Below are 22132 nucleotides of genomic sequence, written 5' to 3' on the forward strand. Positions count from 1 at the left end.
TGTGGGAAAAGTTTAAGGGTCTGAATACTTTCCGAATGCACTGTTATAATATAATATACTGTATAGGCACTGTCTGATGAAAAATGTAACTCAAATGTATTTATTTTTGTACATACTCAATATACTTTCCGAGTACTCTAGGACCAAGAGATGGTATTCGAAACAGCTTCTGAAGTTTGGCAATTCGTTAATGGGAAAATAATGCGGTTTTAAAACATTTCCTAAGAGGTTTCATCAGACAGCGACAATATAATACAATGCATGTAACTAAAACTGTAGTTTTTATCCAAAGCGACTCACAGTAAATTAAGTGAATCTCTTTTCAGTATGTGATCCCTGCAGCTACTGAACCGGATGACCTTAGTGTTGTTCGAGCCGCGATCTTCACAACTGAGCCGCACGGGACCTTTCAGATGTAGCCTAGCTGAGAGGGTGTCACATGTCTTCACCTAGTCAGACATTCTTATCTAGACTCATGAACACAGACATGTAGCCCAGACACATCCTCAGGCACATGTCAGACCCATAGAGTAAAGCCCATGTTTTAAAGTACTGTGTGAATTGTTTTAACCAAAAATCAATCCCTAATCCACCAATCACCAACCTACCATCCAACCAACCAATCAATCAACTCACCTGTATGTGATATGTTTATGCTGCCAACCAACCAACTAATAACAAACCAAACAACCAATCACCAAACAATCAAACAACCAATCACAAACCAACCAACCAATCACCAACCATCAAACCAACCATCCAACCAACCAACCAACCAATCAACTCACCTGTATGTGATATGCTTATGCTGCCACTTCTGCCCCGTGAGGGCGTACCGCTTTTTCCGGACACTGAATTTGGACGCCCCTCCTAGCTGGTCTGGTACACCACATCGGGGCTTCTTCATCCAGCTAGGAAGAACCGAGAACACCATTAGTCAAAACAGGATGTATGCTTGGCCTTGGCTGAACAAACTGTGTGGAATGGAATCCTGTCATTACTTCCAATACAGACATACTAGTTATCACATACTAGTTATACTAGTTATCACAAAGTCACACACACACACACACACACACATCTGCAAAGAAATAGACATAATAAGAGATACGCCTCACCTTACTGTGTAATCGCTAACGTCATTATACGAAGCACAGAGAAACAGAAAATGAGACTTTAGCATGCAGGTTAGTCATCACAAACCCCACCACATTATTGTAACTCATTTCATACACACATCATACAATTGATCTCAGCAGCAAAAAAAAGGTACTTGTCTCTCTAATCCTTTTAACACAACCAAACTGCAGCTTCTTTTGTGCATCCCAAATGTCACCCTATTCCCTTTTAGTGCACTACTTTTAACCAGAGCCCTATGAGCCCTGGAGAAGTGTCGTGCACTATATAGGGAACAGGGTGCCATTTTGGATGCAACCCTAGGGACCCCTACACATGTTGATTGGTTCAATGAGCAGCAGAGAGGCAGACAGGCAGACAGGGAGACTGAAGCTGTCATTCCCTTTTCTAGGCTTCTGGGTTCAGAGTAATACTGTGGCATTTACCCCAACTCTGATCTGCTGGTGTAGGTGTATCCGCTGTAAAGGAGCCCTTTGATCACATTAAAACGGGACACTTAACCTGTGTGATGCTAACTCTCTGTCTGGGAAACGCTCCCGTCTGTTCTCTTCTCTTCCGGAATGTCAAGCAGCGAATCAGAACACCCTCACAGGTGCGTTTATAACGGTCTGTGACTGTTTATTGGGCGTTTAGGGACGTTCATCAACCTACAATGAAGCTGTACTGCACAGGATGAATGATTTATAAAGCAACTTGCAGCCCAAAAATAACTACTCATTCTGTGATCAAGATGAATAATTATGGTCATCTCCTCTCTCACACCGATCCCCTACAACATGCAAAGTGGTGAGACTCACTCTATCGTGTTCCTGTCCAGCGATCCTGTGACGTTGAGGCCATAGAGACGCTGCATGGCAGCGATAGCAGACTGCATGGTCTGGGCCGTCCGCAGGACCGACATCCTGGGGTCTGTAGGGGGAAGGTAGCCATACGTCTGAAGCCATGTCTGAAGGGGGGAGAGGGAGAGAGAGAGAGGGAAAGGACACAGAGGTGAGAGGTCAGCAAATGGTCAATATGGGTCATATAATGTACAATTCCAATAAGGTAGGCTTTACATATAGTACTTCATAAGAGGCATTGAAACCCACACAACCATGAAACAGTGGTGTAAAGTGCTTAAGTCAAAATACTTTAAAGTACTACTGAAGTAGTTTTTGGGGGTATCTGTACATTACTATTCATATTTCTGGCAACTTTTAGTCTTACTCCATAACAATCCTAAAGACAATGATCTACTTTTTACTCCATACATTTTCCCTGATACCCAAAAGTACTGGTTATATTACGAATGCTTAGCAGGACAGGAAAATGGTCCAACTCCCACACTTATCAGGAGAACATCCCTGGTCATCCCTACTGCCTCTGATCTGGCGGACTCACTAAACACAAATACTTTGTTTGTAAATGATGTCTGAGTGTTGGAGTGTTCCCCTAGCTATCTGTACATTTAAAAAAAACAAGAAAATTGTACTGTCTGGTTTGCTTAATATAAGGAATTTGAAATGTTTTATGATTTTACTTTTGACACTTAAGTACATTTTAGCAAATACATTTACTTTTGATACTTAAATATATTTAAAACAAAATACTTTTAGACTTGTACTCAAGTAGTATTTTACTGGGTGACTCACATATACTTGAGTCATTTTCTATTAAGGTATCTTTACTTTTACTCAAGTATGAAAATTGGGTACTTTTTTCACCACGGCCATCAAATATGATTCAAGTGAAAAAGTAATATACCCTAAATTCAACCATAACCCTGCATGTAAAAAACTCTTAGTTGGAGAAGCAATGCCATTTTCAATTTTGGTAGTTGTTGGCACTTCAAATAATTTCCCAAAAGCGCCCATGCTAAAAATGTCAAGTGTCCATCCAGGCAGGAGGATTTCAGTAGCCAGACAGCAGCCTCTAGCCACAGTGTTAGTGAGGAGACAGGCAGAGAGACAGAAAGAGAGATCCTCTGATGACCTTTCAGCGTGGGAATGTTATCTATTATCACATCGTCTGCTTGTCAGAAAGCACTCTGATGTAATGGAGCTTTCAGGGCACCCAATAAAACCTGAGATCTCTAGACCAAGGGAGGAGAAGAGAGGAGATGAGAAGAGATGAGAGGCGAGGAGAAGAGAGGAGAGGCGAGGCAATGCGAGGCGAGGAGATGAGAAGAGAGGCGAGGAGAGGCGATGCGCAATGCGAGAGCGAGGAGATGAGAAGAGAGGCGAGGCGAGGAGATGAGAGGCGGCGAGGTGCGAGGAGGCGAGGCGAGGGATAGGCGAGGCAAGGAGAGGCGAGGCGAGAAGAGGAGAGGCGAGGAGAGGCGAGGAGATGAGAAGAGAGGCGAGGTGAGGCGAGGCGAGGAGATGAGAAGAGAGGCGAGGTGAGGAGAGGCGAGGAGAGGCGAGGCGATGAGAGGATAGGCGAGGCAAGGAGAGGCGAGGCGAGGAGATAAGAAGAGAGGTGAGGTGAGGAGAGGAGAGGCGATGCGATGAGAGGCGAGGTGAGGAGAGGCGAGGAGAGGAGATGAGAGGCGAGGAGATGAGAGGCGAGGCGAGGAGAGGTGAAGAGATGAGAGGCGAGGCGAGGAGATGAGAGGCGAGGAGAGGCGAGGAGATGAGAGGCGAGGCGAGGAGATGAGAGGCAAGGAGAGGAGATGAGAGGCGAGGAGAGGAGATGAGAGAGGAGAGGAGGTGAAGAGATGAGAGGCGAGGAGAGGTGAAGAGATGAGAGGCGAGGCGAGGAGATGAGATGCGAGGAGAGGCGAGGAGATGAGAGGCGAGGCGAGGAGATGAGAGGCGGAGAGGAGATGAGAGGCGAGGAGAGGCGAGGAGAGGAGATGAGATGCGAGGAGAGGCGAGGAGATGAGAGGCGAGGCGAGGAGATGAGAGGCAAGGAGAGGAGATGAGAGGCGAGGCGAGGAGATGAGATGCGAGGAGAGGCGAGGAGATGAGAGGCGAGGCGAGGAGATGAGAGGCAAGGAGAGGAGATGAGAGGCGAGGAGAGGAGATGAGAGGCGAGGAGAGGCGAGGAGAGGAGATGAGAGATGAGAGGCGAGGAGAGGCAAGAACGGCGAGGCGAGGAGAGGCGAGGCGAGGCGAGGCGAGGAGAGGAGAGGAGAGGAGAGGAGAGGAGAGGAGAGGAGAGGAGAGGAGAGGAGGGCCTTGGTCAAAAGCAGTGCAGAATAGAGGGAATAGGTGTATTTGGGACACAGTCATGGAGTAGTAAGCCAACAGCACTGAGCTGGAAGCAGGGAATAACCAGAGCATAAACACACACCTCCCTACAGAGCTATTATGGGGCTGCATTACTGCATTACACATGAAAAAGACCCACTCCTCTCATCTTCTCTCCTGCCTGGGAGTAAAACACAATCTCACACATACTGGAGCTCAAATCCATATCCACTCCACTCAGAGAGGGGGGGAGGGGAAGACACAGAGAGAAAGAGAGAGAGAAAGAGAGAGAGAGAGAGAGAGAGAGAGAGAGAGAGAGAGAGAGAGAGAGAGAGAGAGAGAGAGAGAGAGAGAGAGAAGAGAGAGAGAGCGAGAGAGAGAGAGAGAGAGAGAGAGAGAGAGAGAGAGAGAGAGAGAGAGAGAGAGAGAGAGAGAGAGAGAGAGAGAGAGCTGCACAGAGAAAGGCTTGGAATAGTCTTACCAACAGAGTCTCATTACCCCAGCAATGTGTTCACACAGACTCTTTTATGACCAACACAACCAATAGGCTACAGTGGACAGGCCTAGTGGTAGAAAGGAAACAACCTGACATACAGACATGTGTGAAACGTGTCCAAAACTACTATATTGGGGGCAAGCGTGAAAATACTGCCATCGCAGCAGAAAACCCCAAGGAGACAGCTATTGTAGTATGACAGTATGACGTCTCAATTGACATCCCATATTTCAATCAGATATAGTGATTGACACGTAACAGGACAGGGGTTTGACTGATCCTTGACTCCCTGATCCCAAAAGACCCCGGGAAAGGGAGTGAAGTAAAGAGAGTCCCACACGCAGTGGCAGTGACAGTTTGTCACTTGACTGTCTTCTACATGGCACCTGTCAAACTGCTGTGTGGAGAAATGGTGTGAGAAGAGGAGAGACGAGGAGAGGAGCCAGGGGAATAGAGCAAAGACTAGGTTGAAGCCTTGTGATTGCTCTGATTCATCACAGGAAAGCACATAGGACTAGTACCGTACCGTATGCATACGGCCACACTCACATCCAGGAAGACAGAGAGACCAGCGAAGAGCGGCGAATGTGACAGACAGACAATGGGACAGATTTCCAACAGTTGTCATCCTCCTCACATTCAGTCTCAACCTGCATCAACCCACTGCTGACCTTAGCAAGACTCACACGCTACGATATTGTTCTATTCGAACCAGACCTAACGTGAGGGATAATGCCAGCTGCTCCATGCTTCAGGACGGTAGTGATCTGTAATAGAGTGTGAAGTATGCAGGCTAGTTTACGTTCCACAGAGCACTCGCTACATCAGACATTGAGCTGTTGAGAGGGCTTATTCTGCCCCACTGCTCCTCCTGAATCACACACACCCTTGCAAACACACACACACACACACACACACACAGAGAGAGAGGGAGCCTTTCAGGATAGGATTCCGTGTGAACTAGACATGTCATCAGTCCTTCCACATCCCTGCACCTCCACCACCGCATCACCTCTCTGTGTTCTTCCTGCTGGATAGAGTCCCAAATGTCACCCTATTCTATATTCCCTATGATCTGCACTCCTTTTGAACGGGACCCAGAAAAGCCTGGGGGAGAGGGAGATGTCTTATTTAGATGACCTCTTTCTTTCTTTCTTTTGATATTTTCTGTAATGTTCTTATTTGTCCACGCAAGGGTTAAAACACAGGGAGCTGTTAAAGGTGTCTCTCTCTCTCTCTCTCGCTCTTCTCCATCTGTCCTTTGGGCCTTTCTCTCCTCGTCTTCAACCTCGCCTATTCTCTCCAACTTTCCCTCTCTATGCGAGGGGACGATAACACATACGCTAGATTACAATCCGGTGTGATTCCTAGTGAACTAGTCAGGTAATGACACTAGACACCACCTATAAATACACAGAAACAGACACACTGTACTGTACAATACCCAATAAGGAAAACAACGCAAATAGACTGATCATCGAATTCAGTGAACGTTGCGTTTTATAACTTGCTAGTGTATTGGAAAGCCACAACCCTCAGCTTTCAGGTACACTTGATAATCAGCAGATTATACAGTCATGAGACAAGGATCGATCCATCACTGTAAACTTGTAGAAAAACACGAGGGATCTGCAGGCCCTGAGAAATGTACTATAGAGGATCTCTCTTTCTCTATCTGTCCTTTTTCTTCTGCACATCTCTCTCCCTCTCCGTATCGCTCTTTCTCTCCCCCCCCGCTCTCTCTCTCTCTGCACATCTCTCTCCCTCTCCGTCTCCCTATCGCTCTTTCTCTCCCCCCCCGCTCTCTCTCTCTCTGCACATCTCTCTCCCTCTCAATCCCTATTTCTCTCTCCCTCTCCGTCTCCCTATCACTCTTTCTCTCCCCCCTCCCTCTCTCTCTCTCTGCACATCTCTCTCCCTCTCAATCCCTATTTCTCTCTCCCTCTCCGTATCGCTCTTTCTCCCCCCTCCCGCTTTCTCTCTCTCTCTCTGCACATCTCTCTCCCTCTCCGTCCCCCTACAGCTCTTTACCCCCCTCCTGCTCTCCCTCTCCCTATCACTCTTTGTCTCTCTCTGCACATCTCTCTCCCTCTCCGTCTCCCTATCGCTCTTTCTCCCCCCCCTCCCGCTCTCTCTCTCTCTCTCTCCTTGCACTTCGACCACAGCTCCTGGACGACATGGAAGCTGTTACAGTAAAAGACTATCTATGATTGTGCTGTCCCAGCACTTTTCTGGTGCTTCGGGGGGTATAACAGAAATTAGGATGAGAAGTGCACCGTTTAGACATTAGGTAAACAACGCCACCGCTATTCACAAGCGCTATCACTTTGTTTCCTGTGAGTCAAATGGGGCTCAATTGTTTGGCTAGGAATTAAAATATACATATATTTCAATGCTCAGCGGGGAATCGCTTCGATTTGGAAAAATGTGGTTGTACCACTGTCGATGTGCTGTTCCAGAAGAATGTTGTGTTCTGTGTGGAGGAGTATTATGTCAAATGTAAAAGCTATAAATAAAACAAAACAACAAACATCTGCGTTGGAGTTGTATATATTGTGAGGCATCCACATCCCAAATGACACCCTATTCCCGATTTGGTGCACTACTTTTGACCAGCACCCATAGGGCCCTGGTCAAAAGTAGTGCACTAAATTGGGAATAGTGTGTCTTTTGGGATGAAATCAAGTCCCCTAACACACAGCTCTTAGTTCAGAAGCTAATAAAGTTAAGCCTTGGCCGTTAGCATTGTGAAAAATGGGCTTTCAGGCTATGAGAACAAACTTTCTTATCTAAAAGCACAAGTGTTGCAGAAAGCTGAATTAGTATTTTAGAAAACTGGGGCTCACAGTCACAATTATGATATAGCCCAAGGGATTACAGTAACACATTGTCAACAAAAACAAAAATTGTCTTGTTAAAATTTCTATTATGATAGCTGTGTCTTTGAATTAGGCTAGGCTATGTAGGCTACTTAAGCATTAACCTATTTAAAAATCTTGCCAGAAGTCAATGCTTGTGTTCCAAACGACACCGTGTTCCCTATTTAGTGCACTAACTTTGACCAGGGCCCATAGGGGCCTCTTAGAAAAAAGGGTTCTTCGACTGTCCCCATAGGAGAACCCCTTTTAGTTCCTTGTAAAAGCCTTTTTGGTTCCAGGTAGAACTCTTTTGGGTTCCATGTAGAACCCTCTGTGTAAATGGTTCTACTTGGAACCAAAATAGTTCTACCTGGAACCAAAAAGGGTTCTTCAAAAGGTTCTCCTATGGGGACAGCTGAAGAAACCTTTTAGGTTCCAGATTAGAGGTCTGCCGATTATGATTTTTTCAACGGTGATACCGATAACGATTATTGGAGGACCAAAAAAAGCCGATACCGATTAATCGGCAGATTTATATACATATGTATTTGTTTTAATGACAATCACAACAATACTGAATGAACAATGAACACTTCCATTTTAACATACATAAAATCAATTTAGTCTCAAATAAATTATGAAACATGTTCAATTTATTGAAATAATGCAAAAACACAGTGTTGAAGAAGAAAGTAAAAGTGCAATATGTGCCATGTAAAAAAGCTAATGTTTAAGTTCCTTGCTCAGAACATGAGAACATATGAAAGCTGGTGGTTCCTTTCAACATGAGTCTTCAATATTTCCAGTTAAGAACTTTTAGGTTGTAGTTATTATACGACTATTTCTCTCTATACCATTTGTATTTCATAGACCTTTGACTATTGGATGTTCTTTTAGGCACTTTAGTATTGCCAGCCTAATCTCCGGAGTTGATAGGCTTGAAGTCATAAACAGCGCTGTGCTTCAAGCATTGCGAAGAGGTGCTGGCAAACGCAGGAAAGTGCTGTTTGAATGAATGCTTACGAGCCTGCTGCTGCCTACCACCGCTCAGTCAGACTGCTCTATCAAATATCAAATCATAGACTTAATTATAACATAATAAACACACAGAAATACGAGCCTTAGGTCATTAATAACTATAATTCGAAAACAAAACATTTATTATTTCAGTGAAATACGGAACCGTTCCGTATTTTATCGAACGGGTGGCAACCGTAGGTGTAAATATTACTGTTACATTGCAAAACCTTCAATGTTATGTCATAATTATGTAAAATTCTGGCAAATTATTTACGGTCTTTGTTAGGAAGAAATGGTCTTCACACAGTTCGCAACGAGCCAGGCGGCCCAAACTGCTGCATATACCCTGACTCTGCTTGCACAGAATGCAAGAGAAGTGACACAATTTCAGGTACCACATTGATTATATGCAACGCAGGACAAGCTAGTTAAACAAGTAATATCATCAACCTTGTGTAGTTAACTAGTGATTATGTTAATATTGATTGTTTTTATAAGAGAAGTTTAATGCTAGCTAGCAACTTACCATGGCTCCTTGCTGACTGCACTCGCGTAACAGGTGGTCAGTCTCCTCGTGGATTGCAATATATATATGCCGATTACCGATTGTTATGATAACTTGAAATCGGCCATAATTAGTCGACCATTCCGATTAATCGGTCGACCTCTATTCTAGATAGCACCTTTCTTTCTAAGAGTACAGTGCAAAGGGTGCCATTTGGGACAAAGACCAGGGAAGTCAAATGTGGACACGTAAAGCTTGTGTTCCTGTCAAACCAGCCATCGTACCAGCTACATTCTACAGCCATCTGCCAGATCCATCAACACAGACAGATTGATTTAGAGGGATCAGCTCTGTCGTGGTTTCCCCATCTCCCTGTGGGACAATAACCATGACAATCACATAACCCTTTAGCATTAGAAGGGAAGAGGAAGGGGGAGGGAGGGCGGCGAGGGGGGAAACGACTGGATGTACCACCGTCAGTCATTTAGTGTTCCTTTGTACGGTCGTCCAGTCATGTCTCTCTTCTGTCTTGAACGCCATGACACCACTTCAACTGTTTGAATCTCGCAAGAGCACGGGCAGATGCAGAGAGAGCAAATGATGAGTGTCGCATGCGTGTCTCCTTTCTCATGTATATACAGTGTTCATTCTCACCTTGATCTGGTGTTCTATAGCACCGGTGTCTATGTAAGGGTGCAGGACTAAAGCACAGGCTTTTGGCTTTTCATGTCAGACAGGCTCCCACTCAATATACTCGTATTTCTCTCCCTGTCCTCCTCTTCCTAACTCGATAATGATCAAGCTTGTAAGGCCCAAACAACTGTGTTCAATAGAATCGGAATGGGCAACTCTTGGCCTTCTGTCATTGTGGATCACCTCAACATGACTTGGACTCTTTCAAAGGTCACAAAACTGCACAAAAGAGCAACCTAAAAGTGTTAGACAAAGAACATGTACCAATCAGAGATGACACATTACACATCATCACAAATGACAATGACAATGACAACATACACCTAGCTACAGGTAGTTAGTGACAGACAATAATGTATAATATGAAAATGAACTACAGTAGCTTCTCTGTCAGTGTCTGTGTGTTGGTCACCTCAGTAGCTCCTCTGTCAGTGTCTGTGTGTTGGTCACCTCAGTAGCTCCTCTGTCAGTGTCTGTGTGTTGGTCACCTCAGTAGCTCCTCTGTCAGTGTCTGTGTGTTGGTCACCTCAGTAGCTCCTCTGTCAGTGTCTGTGTGTTGGTCACCTCAGTAGCTCCTCTGTCAGTGTCTGTGTGTTGGTCCCCTCAGTAGCTTCTCTGTCAGTGTCTGTGTGTTGGTCACCTCAGTAGCTTCTCTGTCAGTGTCTGTGTGTTGGTCACCTCAGTAGCTTCTGTCAGTGTCTGTGTGTTGGTCACCTCAGTAGCTTCTGTCAGTGTCTGTGTGTTGGTCACCTCAGTAGCTTCTCTGTCAGTGTCTGTGTGTTGGTCACCTCAGTAGCTTCTGTCAGTGTCTGTGTGTTGGTCACCTCAGTAGCTTCTGTCAGTGTCTGTGTGTTGGTCACCTCAGTAGCTTCTCTGTCAGTGTCTGTGTGTTGGTCACCTCAGTAGCTTCTGTCAGTGTCTGTGTGTTGGTCACCTCAGTAGCTTCTGTCAGTGTCTGTATGTTGGTCACCTCAGTAGCTCCTCTGTCAGTGTCTGTATGTTGGTCACCTCAGTAGCTTCTCTGTCAGTGTCTGTGTGTTGGTCACCTCAATAGCTTCTCTGTCAGCGTCTGTGTGTTGGTCACCTCAGTAGCTTCTCTGTCAGCGTCTGTGTGTTAGTCACCTCAGTAGCTCCTCTGTCAGTGTCTGTGTGTTGGTCCCCTCAGTAGCTCCTCTGTCAGTGTCTGTATGTTGGTCACCTCAGTAGCTCCTCTGTCAGTGTCTGTGTGTTGGTCACCTCAGTAGCTCCTCTGTCAGTGTCTGTGTGTTGGTCACCTCAGTAGCTCCTCTGTCAGTGTCTGTGTGTTGGTCACCTCAGTAGCTCCTCTGTCAGTGTCTGTGTGTTGGTCACCTCAGTAGCTCCTCTGTCAGTGTCTGTATGTTGGTCACCTCAGTAGCTTCTGTCAGTGTCTGTGTGTTAGTCACCTCAGTAGCTTCTGTCAGTGTCTGTGTGTTAGTCACCTCAGTAGCTCCTCTGTCAGCGTCTGTGTGTTGGTCCCCTCAGTAGCTCCTCTGTCAGTGTCTGTATGTTGGTCACCTCAGTAGCTTCTCTGTCAGTGTCTGTGTGTTGGTCCCCTCAGTAGCTTCTCTGTCAGTGTCTGTATGTTGGTCACCTCAGTAGCTCCTCTGTCAGTGTCTGTGTGTTGGTCACCTCAGTAGCTTCTCTGTCAGCGTCTGTGTGTTGGTCCCCTCAGTAGCTCCTCTGTCAGTGTCTGTGTGTTGGTCACCTCAGTAGCTTCTCTGTCAGTGTCTGTGTGTTGGTCACCTCAGTAGCCTCTCTGTCAGTGTCTGTGTGTTGGTCACCTCAGTAGCTCCTCTGTCAGTGTCTGTGTGTTGGTCACCTCAGTAGCTCCTCTGTCAGTGTCTGTGTGTTGGTCACCTCAGTGCTGAACTCATATGAACTTCCTGTGCCTGTCCCAGCTGGGTAGTGTCAGTGGATCGCTAGATAACGAGCTAGCGCCACATCATGCAGGCTCACTAATTAGCCTGGCAAGGAAATCAAAGGCTAACCTTTAAGGCAGTGGGAATACTTCATTAGAGAAGAGACACACACTTCCAAGAAGAGGAGGTAGCCATAGCAACATGCTTCTGGGACAGTGGCTGTCAACAAACAGTGCACATGGCTGGTATATCAAATCAAATCAAATTATATTTGTCACATGCTCCGAATACAACAGGTGTAGATCTTACAGTGAAATGCTTATTTTCCAGCCCTCAACCAACAATGCAGTTTCAAAAGAATTCTAATAATAAAATAACCCCCCCCCCCAAATAAGAATAAGAAATAAAAGTAACAAATAATTAAAGAGTAGCAGTAAAATAACAATAGTGTGACTCTAGGATAGATGATGATTTTCTTGCCGTGTGGCTGTGATCCGTCTTTAGATCGTAAACAGATATTCTCATGCAGACTACCTTTTAACAAATGACATTTCAGAACATGACACCGGCCTCTTGGGGTAGCTGACGTCACCTCTCTGCTCCTCGATGTCTCACCCTCGCCTCGGCCTGCTTGAATAATCCAGTAGGACACACGCCAACCGACCAGCAAGTAGTGCCAACCTTACCCAGGGTCGCCAAGGCAACACAGCCTGACCCACCTGCCACCCAGTGAAGAGATCGCTAAGTACACGGATCGCTCCGAGCACTTAGGCTGTAGCCCTATTAGGACCAATTTCAACAAAAATCACAATGTGGTCATGACACCAGCGATACTAATGATTATTTCCTGTTCCTCTTTGAAAGTGGACATTCTGAAATACTGACTAAATGTTTATGTCCTGGACCTAACAGAGCGCTCTATCACTTCTGAAATTCTAGGCTTCGTTCTTTTTTTTCTTTTTTTATGTAGACACACAAATCCAACTACTATTAGGTAAATGATAGCGTAATCAAAGATATTTTAGAACTAGTTCATCTGTGTCGTTTTCAACGGGAGCAAATGAGTGATAGTGGGCAGAACAAGCAAGGAGGTGGGCAGAGCCAAGCGCGAGCCAGCGAGCTCCTATTGGCGCGTTCTATTATGCATTTGCATACTTCCGCTAGGGAACGCCTACTCCGTGAAGTGCACGTGATAACTCAATCCACCCGTGCTCTCCTTGTAAACAACTTTTTACAACTTTGGCAAAGGGTAAAGTCTACAAAACGTAGTGCTCTCTGTTTGTCAGAGATGGTAGTTTTGGGAACAGAAAACTGTATTGAGATCAGGCTTTTCTTAGATGCCAAAATGTGCAGAATGTCAGCCCAGTTCCTTCTCGCTACATACTCTCCCACTGTCGGCACCTGGGCTTCCTCTCATCACCATATTTGGTCGGGAGTGGAAATTCCTGTCCGGATGCTTCAGATGTATACATCCGGTGAAACATCTGGCGCCATGTTCTATCTGTGGCGTAATGGCTCTGTCTCACAGTGTCATGTTCCCACGACAATGGATAGTACTTAAAACACACGACAGGCCTACTGCTGGTGACGACTACAGACAGCATCGCCTGTGACAGTGTGACTCTACCCTAACTAACACCGGACTCTTCAGCATCATTAAAGATTTAATAGCTCACAGAACTGCTATTAACCACGACCTCTATCAATGTATGCCTATGAAGTCTCAGAGAGATGCAGCGTGTGTGAGCAGTAGAGTGGATGATAGATAATGGAAGTGAGAATAATGAAAGAGAGAAAGGTTTGAGCAGGAAGTAGAGAGAGGGGGGGGGCAGAGAGAGAGCAAGGGGGGCTGGCAGAGAGAGAGAGGGGAGACAGAGAGAGAGCGAGAGGTGTGGTGAGGGGACTGGACAAATAAACACACACCAAACCAAGCAGCCCCTGCCCTGACCATTGAGCAGCCATTAGTACAGACCTCAGCATTGGCCTCGGTCCCACCATGGAGTCATCATAACACTGTTGGCCGCTGGCAGTACGAGACACACACCACACACACACCACCCGCTTTCAATTATTCAGTCAGCCAGGCCTCCCAGGCAGGGCATGCCAACTGGTAACATGAGTCATGTTAGGAATGGGCTCTGTCGTTACACTTGTGCCTATGTTGTGAGTCCTAGTGACAACACATCATACCCCATGCTAGATATTTAGCATGTGGGACTGAGATTGGCATAGCTGGCTAACTGTTTGTGCTAATTTTTGCATTGTATTCAAAGACACTTGCTATTGTATTGAGGTGTAAGGTCATTGTTGATTTCATAGTTTATTTCTATCAGAAATAGTACAGTATAGGTACAGTAGGTATACTTCATCTCTATATTCTATTCTCCCTCTGGGGTGATTTCTGTGTTTAATGTTCTTGGTGTAATTCAAACCCTTTGTGACTAATCATGCAACAGTTTTACACCTGATTCCCCGCTGAGGGAAACCACTGCATGCTAGATGTGGAGTGCCAGATAGTGGGCTCACAAGGTTATATTGCCTCAGTGTACGTCTGTAAGCATAAAGTGCCTTCGGAAAATACCCCTTGACTTTTTCCACATTTTGTTATGTTACATCCTTATTCTAAAATGGATGAAATAAAAAAAACTATCCTCAGCAATCTACACACAATACCCCATAATAACAAAGCTTAAATAGGTATTTAGAAACGTTTACAAATGTATACAAAAATAAAAACAGAAAGACTGTATTTAGACCCTTTGCTAAGAGACTTGAAATTTGAGCTCAGGTGCATCCTGTTTCCATTGATCATCCTTGAGATGTTTCTACAACATGATTGGAGTCCACCTGTGGTAAATTCAATTGACTGGACAGGATTTGGAAAGGCACACACCTGTCTATATAAGGTCCCACAGTTGACAGTGCATGTCAGAGAAAAAACCAAGCCATGAGGTCGAAGCAATTGTCCGTAGAGCTCCTAGACAGGATTGTGTCGAGGCACAGATCTGGAGAAGGGTACCAAAACTTTTCTGCAGAATTTAAATCCCCAAGAACACAGTGGCCTCCATCATTCTTAAATGGAAGAAGTTTGGGACCACCAATAGTCTTCCTAGAGCTGTCCGCCCGTCCAAACTGAACAATCGGGGGAGAAGGGCCTTGGTCAGGGAGGTGACCAAGAACCCGATGGTCACTCTGACAGAGCTCTAGAGTTCCTCTGTGGAAATGGAATAACCTTCCAGAAGAACAACCATCTCTGCAGCACTCCACCTATCAGGCCTTTATGGTAGAGTGGCCAGACGGAAGCCACTCCTCAGTAAAAGGCACATGACAGCCCGCTTGGAGTTTGCCAAAAGGCATCTAAAGACTCTTAGACCATGAAAAGCAAGATTCTCTTTGGCCTGAATGCCAAGCGTCAAGTCTGGAGGAAACCTGGCACCATCCCAACCGGTGAAGCATGGTGGTGGCAGCATCATGTTGTGGGAATGTTTTTCAGCGGCAGGGACTGGGAGACTAGTCAGGATCGAGGGAAAGAAGAATGGAGCAAACAACAGAGAGATCCTTGATGAAAACCTGCTCCAGAGCGCCTCAGACTGGGGCAAAGGTTCACCTTCCAACAGCACAACGACCCTAAGCATACAGCCAAGACAATGCAGGAGTGGCCTTGGGACAAGTCTCTGAATGTCCTTGAGTGGCCCAACCAGAACACAGACTTGAACCCGATCAAACATCTCTGGAGAGACCTGAAAATATCTGTGCAGCAACACTCCCAATCTAACCTGTCAGAGCTTGAGAGGATCTGCAGAGAAGAATGGGAGAAACTCCCCAAATACAGGTGTGCCAAGCTTATAGCGTCATACCCAAGAAGACTCAATGCTGTAATTGCTGCCAAATGGACTTGAACAAAGTACTGAGTAAAGGGTCTGAATACTTATGTAATTGCGACATTTCAGTTTTTTATTTGCAATAAATTAGCGGGGGAAAACTACTGTTTTGGCTTTGTCATTGGGGTACTGTGTGTAGATTGATGAGGGACGACATGTTTTTTAATCAATTTAAGAATAAGTCTGTAACCTAACAAAATGTGGAAAAAGCCAAGGGGTCTGAATACTTACCGGAGGCACTGTAAAGGTTACAGCTGTGGTTATTGAATAATGTCGTCTTCATTTCCAGGAAAAATCGGGTCTTTTTGTATGACTACAGTTATAAAATGTAAAGAAACAAGTGCTGAATGAGAGCGAATGGAAATGCTGCCTTGAACTTTATTCTGTCAATGTATACAATATATATACACACACACACACACACGCACACACACACACAAATATACCATAGAGTAGAGGGGAAAATATATCGAGTACCATGCCAGCAATTCGATTTTTTGCCATTTACTCTACAGAGAAACAACGACCTTGAACATAAAGTAGTTCAACTTTACTAGTTGAACCTTACTAGTAGTTTGTAGTAAAGTTGTTTCACGTAAGGCAATGACGTGTATGCTTGTTGGATCAGTACACTCTGATTCCTTTTAGTGTCTCTCCATCAGGGTCATATTCATTACTGGACACTGTGGCAAATGTTTTGCAACAAATAATGAAAACAGCCGTTTGTTATTGGTCAAGTTCAGGTAGCCCCTCCCCATGTTGGCCCTTTTGCTTCCGTTTCGTGCCTAGTGAATACAACCCAGGTAACATCACTGTGGTACTGTAGCCTACAGTCAGAGGAATGATTCTTATACATGTCTTTACCTTACCAGTCCCAGACACAGACAGGGAAGCTTAAAAATCCATTGTCTCACTGTAATTACTTTGTGTCTATAGTTCTAGTTTGGTTTACATGCATAACAATAATGTACCACTAGATACTTCACTTTACTGACAGACACAGTACCCAATGCTTCCTTTGTCCATCACAAACGTTAACGATGTCTCCTACACACATATTCTTGATTATCCATTGGGAAACATGCCACTTGAAAAGACACGAAACCATAAAAAAAAAAATAAACGACATCATTTGGTTCTCTCTCTCTTCCATTATAACAAGGGCAGACTAATGTGGGGGAAATTGCTTTTTTAGCAGAGTGGGAGACGGACCAAAAGAGTGATAATGTTCAGAAATGCTCGGCAAAATAAATACTGTACAATGCCTGCTGCATTGGAGAAGAAGTGAGCAAGTTCAACTTCAGGCCTCTCTGGGGTTATAGGACTCTCAACTAACAACCAATCAGATACAGGACATTGGGACCATTATTAAACTCTCCTCCAAACCCAGTGAGAATTTCTCTTGAATATAGTCTTGACCACCAATTACAGAGCAGCAGGTTTATGTCAACCGTCATCTTTTATTGTCCTCTGTGACCTATATGTGTGTGTGTGTGTGTGTGTGTGTGTGTGTGTGTGTGTGTGTGTGTGTGTGTGTGTGTGTGTGTGTGTGTGTGTGTGTGTGTGTGTGTGTGTGTGTGTGTGTGTGTGTGTGTGTGTGTGTGTGTGTGTGTGTGTGTGTGTGTGTGTGTGTGTGTGTGTGTGTGTGTGTAAAGAGTTGCAGGAGAGACAGGCTGCCAGACCCACCCTGTACTGTCCAAACCACACAGATTCACCACAGTACACCAGACCAACAACCATTTTTTAGTATCAGAGGGATTTAGGGATATGAATCATAGAATTTTGGTTCTCGTTCACTTCCTCGCGTAACAATAAACACCACACACTCTACACTGTATGAGCTTATATTCCAATGCCCATTCATTGTGTTGTGAATTTTCAACAAAGGAAAAGGTTTCATCTTAGTGCAAATGGAATAATACACCTATTGAGCTTTGTAAGGTCACACAAATGTATTTTGCTGTGGAATGACAAACATTTCCTTCCTGCTTTATAATGCAGTTGATCTGTTAGCCTTATCTCCATGCACTGACGGCAGAAAGAAGGGACTAAAAGCTCAACGTATTTGCATTACAATATGCTCTCAGCCATCTGATCTGATCTGAAGCCAGATCACAATGATCAAGGTTCTTCAGTTTCAGGCTCCTGGCTATGCTTTTGACCGTGCACCAAGACATGACGGCTTCCCAAATGGCACCCCGTTCCCTTTAAAGTGCACCACTTTTGACCACGGCCCATAGGGAGGGAGTAGGGTGCCATTTGGAATGCAGCCATGAGGTGGGGGATAGGGGGGGCAGCCCCCTTGTCATGTTGGCTTTGACATCTATTACTGCATGACCGGTATCATCTGTTTTTCATCTTCACAGGTTTGTATATGTTGGGCTTGCATGTCATGTGGATGTAAATCTTCTATTAGCAGTGTTAACATGCCAAATGCATAGAAATCCTATAATTCATCCTATATGTAAGTATATGGGTAAATGCTTGGTAATGGGATTATGTCCATTCAATTGCAAAGGAATGACAGAGCCATTTGTTCACTCACCCTAGAATTGACTATTAACATTTGACTCTATACATGTTTTATAGTTTTGGCACACATGTTATGCAGAAAGTCTACTTCTGGCACGGACTTTGACTTTACCACACCCTCCTTTAATTTTAGGGAGTGCTGGTCAAACTTCAGCTGGCACCGCCCTCTTGGCAGAATACTGACAGTTATAGTGGGTAATAATTTTGAACTTTTTATGAGCACCCGGTGCAGGATGGGGAGACGTGAACCTTTCGAAAGAAGGCTATGTTGTTGTGTTTATTTGATTTATTTTTGATATTTACAGAAACATTTGTGTAACATCAGAAACAAACCAGGCTGCGTAGGCCTGTAGCCTACTGTATACGCGTTATAACAATGCATTATAACCACGTTATAAGGTTGAAATAAATTATTAGGTTACAGCATCCACAAAGCACTCCCTTGCTAGATATTACAGACAAATGCGTCGAGCAGTTAAACAAATGGGATAAATAGTTGACCATTAGATATGTAGGCTACCGATGTATCCTGTTTGCTACTACAGCAGGAAAATAATCCGGCAGCAACTGAAAATCTGAATTATTATGTGGATTATAATTATTGGACATTTTTGTAGGGGTTGATACATTTTTCATCGGGGAAAATGAAGTCTCAAATTTCAAGTGGAAATTACAAACTTCCGAAGCCTTTTTAAAACCTCAAATATACTGCAAGTGTAACATTTCCTGTGTTGCAGGACATTTCTCCTACAACAGGGTAATCAAGTTTAAAGATCCTGATCTGTAAAGTGGGGAGTGTAAATAAATGTTCTCTAAATCTCATTCTTATTTGCCTTGGGTTGTGTGGGACTTCACAAATCCAATTCCCATCTTTGCGGTAGAGGCAATGGCATCACCAAATGAGCCAATAGCCCATGGTGCTACGTTATGAAAATACAAGTCATATTTGAATTAGGATACATAATCACAAGTTAGATCTCAGTTCATTATAATACCATTCCAATCGATGTTCAAAGTTAGTGACCAGATATATCAGCTGGATGTATTTAACAACAACCATTGAACCATAGAAGCATGCTTTGCTTCTAAAATGGCCTAACATATGGCTACAGGCACATTTCCACGTCTAAAATAGTAATAGTGTGAAGGAAAGGTGGACAGAATGGAACAGTACTGTTGTAGCCTGTCTAGTTCGCACCTCGTAAACACTCACAAAGAGGTCTGCTGTTGAAGCTCAATTCAACTTCATCCCTAAAGCATGGAGGGCTCATAAGCGGTTCTTATTCAAAAACCCAGGCATAAAATGGCATGCATTATGATCATATTTATCTTGGTAACTAGGAATTATTATGCATAAACCACCAGTGAAAAAAAAGCTAGCAGTACCCCGTTCCCATTCTTACCTCTACGCTGAACGGTTGTTCCTCTCCATTCACGGCACATAAAATCCACAGCAAGAATTGCAAGCACAACGTCCCTAAATAAAAGCTATTCAAACGTCTCCTAGTGTGAAATGCTAACAAAATCATAATGAAGCCCCTTAATTGTTTCTGCTTGTTTTATTAATAGTCAATCAAAACAAACGGACAAGGAGTAAATCCCTGGCGTCTCAGGCGGAGGCTAGGAGGAACATTGGCGGTGACCGTATCTCTCTCGCATGCCCGGGGAAAGAATGATCGTCGCCTCGGCTCGTCGAGGATGGAAGAGGAAGTTATCCGGAGAAGACAATAATTCGCAATTGTGTTGCAGATGTTCCGTTTTATTTGTCCACTGCTCAGTTCTCCTCAGTGGATCCACCTCTAACGCTGTTGTCAGACACATTTAGCTGGGGTCCTACACTGCGCGGCATAGCTGCTAGTTTTCAACCATAACTCGGATGACTGCGCCTGCGCTCTCTCTCCGAACCCCCATCAGAGCCGCATATTATAACACTCCCATTTTGGAGCCTGCGCGGCTCAGAGCGTCACGGAATCTTGGATCATATACCAAACTATATCATCGCTATATCGTACCTTATGGACAGTGGTGGAAAAGGGAGGCGATAAAGGAGCCCGAGGTTGTTATTCCTGGGGCCAAACACAAACGTGCTACCTTAACCAAACCAGTATGACAGAGTCTGTGTTGCCCATAACATCGTTGGTTGCTGAAGGTTGTTGTTGATGATGATGATAATGACGATGAAGCGTTCGATTATGATTAGCCTATATAATTGCACAGGCGACCTATTTCACTCATTATTACATGTTATTAGCCTACATGTTGCCCGTTCCATTGATGCTCTTACAGAAAAAGCTTTTTAAATATTTTAACACGAGGCTACTGTCAAGCAGCAACACTTTCATTTCAGATGTTCTCTGTACACTTTTTCAATTGCTAATGTTGAAATGTTTCTTGTTAAATGACTTCCGTATAGTCCGTGACAGCCCAGCATATACATCTTATATGTGGTTGTATTTGAAATGACACTATTCACTTTTATAGTGCACGACTTTTGACCAGGAGCCATGTGGATTTGGTTAAAAGTAGTGCACTATGTAGGGAATAGTGGTGCCATTTGGGATGTATACACCGTGATTGTACAGTAGTAGGCTATGATAAAAGCCGAGGAAATGCACTGTACGTTGTTGTTTGTCAAGTCCACCAGAGGGCAATGACAAGCTAAATGTGATATTCGATGAAAGGAGACGTGTCAGCTTGCTTACTGTACAGTACAATAGTACAATAGTTACGTATATGCATATACGTTATGTATATGCAAACACACAATGTCACAGTCCCAAGGATCTGTACAATATTTGCATTGAAGAAGAAAATGTACACAACAATCTAAGTGGAGTTAAAATTACTATTGCCCCAATCCAACCCCCCACCCCCACCCCCCTTGGTATGGCAACTACTTGGCATCCGAACGCAAGACGCTACAGAAGGTAGTGTACCGCCCAGTACATTACTGGGGCCAAGCTCCCTGCCATCCAGGACCTCTTTACCAGGCAGTGTCAGAAGAAGGCCCTAAAAATTGGCAAAGACTCCAGCCACCCAAGTCTATCTGTTCTCTCTGCTACTGCACGGCAAGCAGTACCGGAGCGCCAAGTCTGGGACCAGAAAGCTCCTGAACAGCTTCTACCCCCAAGCCATAAGACTGCTGAACAGTTCATCAAATGGCTACCCGGACTATTTTCTATTGAGCCATTTTTTTTGTTTAACTGACTCTATTGCACTGGCTCTATGCAAACTCACGGAACTCTACCCACACACTCACACATATTACACTGACACTCCATCGCACACACTCACACACTACATACGCTCACATACACACACACATATGCATATATAATCCTAAACCTAATCACCGACAGTGACGAGAAAGCCTATAGGGAGGAGGTCAGAGACCTGGCCGTGTTGTGCCAGGACAACAATCTCTCCCTCAACGTGATCACGACAAAGGAGATGATTGTGGACTACAGGTGAAAGAGGACCAAGCACACCTCCATTCTCATCGACAGGGCTGTGGTGGAGCAGGTTGAGAGCTTCAAGTTCCTTGGTGTCCACATCACCAACAAACTAACATGGTCCAAGCACACCAAGACAGTCGTGAAGAGGGCAAAACCTATTCTCCCCAAGAGACTGAAAAGATTTGACATGGGTCCTCAGAGCCTTAAAAGGCTCTACAGCTGCACCATCAAGAGCATCCTGGTTGCATCACTGCTTGGTATGGCAACTGCTCGGCCTCCGACCGCAAGGCACTACAGATGGTAGTGCAACCAGCCCAGTACATCACTGGGGCCAAGCTTTCTGCCATCCAAGACCTCTATACCAGGTGCTGTCAGAGGAAGGCCCTAAAAATTGTCAGACTCTAGCCACCCTAGTCATAGACTTCTCTCTGCTTCTGCACGGCAAGCGGTACTGGAGCGCCAAGTCTAGGTCCAAGAGGCTTCTAAATAGCTTTTACCCCCAAGC

The 22132-nt window shown here is 44.8% G+C and overlaps 1 protein-coding gene across 2 annotated transcripts in view; it reads right to left on the reverse strand.

The window, feature by feature from the left end:
• The window catches only part of LOC123991163 (matrix metalloproteinase-16-like), a 77558-nt gene extending 57456 nt beyond the window's left edge, over nucleotides 1-20102 (reverse strand). The window contains exons 1-3 of one of the 2 annotated variants that reach the window (XM_046292443.1): nucleotides 19576-20102; nucleotides 1935-2083; nucleotides 789-911 (exon numbers count right to left, since the gene is read on the reverse strand). In XM_046292443.1, coding sequence (XP_046148399.1) covers nucleotides 789-911; nucleotides 1935-2083; nucleotides 19576-19701 — 398 coding nt within the window. In that variant the 5' untranslated portion in view covers nucleotides 19702-20102. The remainder of the gene's footprint in view (nucleotides 1-788; nucleotides 912-1934; nucleotides 2084-19575) is intronic. The other variant, XM_046292444.1, reaches the window with a different exon arrangement.
• Between the last annotated feature and the right edge of the window lie 2030 nt (nucleotides 20103-22132).

The sequence above is a fragment of the Oncorhynchus gorbuscha genome, linkage group LG12, assembly GCF_021184085.1.
Source record: "Oncorhynchus gorbuscha isolate QuinsamMale2020 ecotype Even-year linkage group LG12, OgorEven_v1.0, whole genome shotgun sequence".
Taxonomy (NCBI): Eukaryota; Metazoa; Chordata; class Actinopteri; order Salmoniformes; family Salmonidae; genus Oncorhynchus; species Oncorhynchus gorbuscha.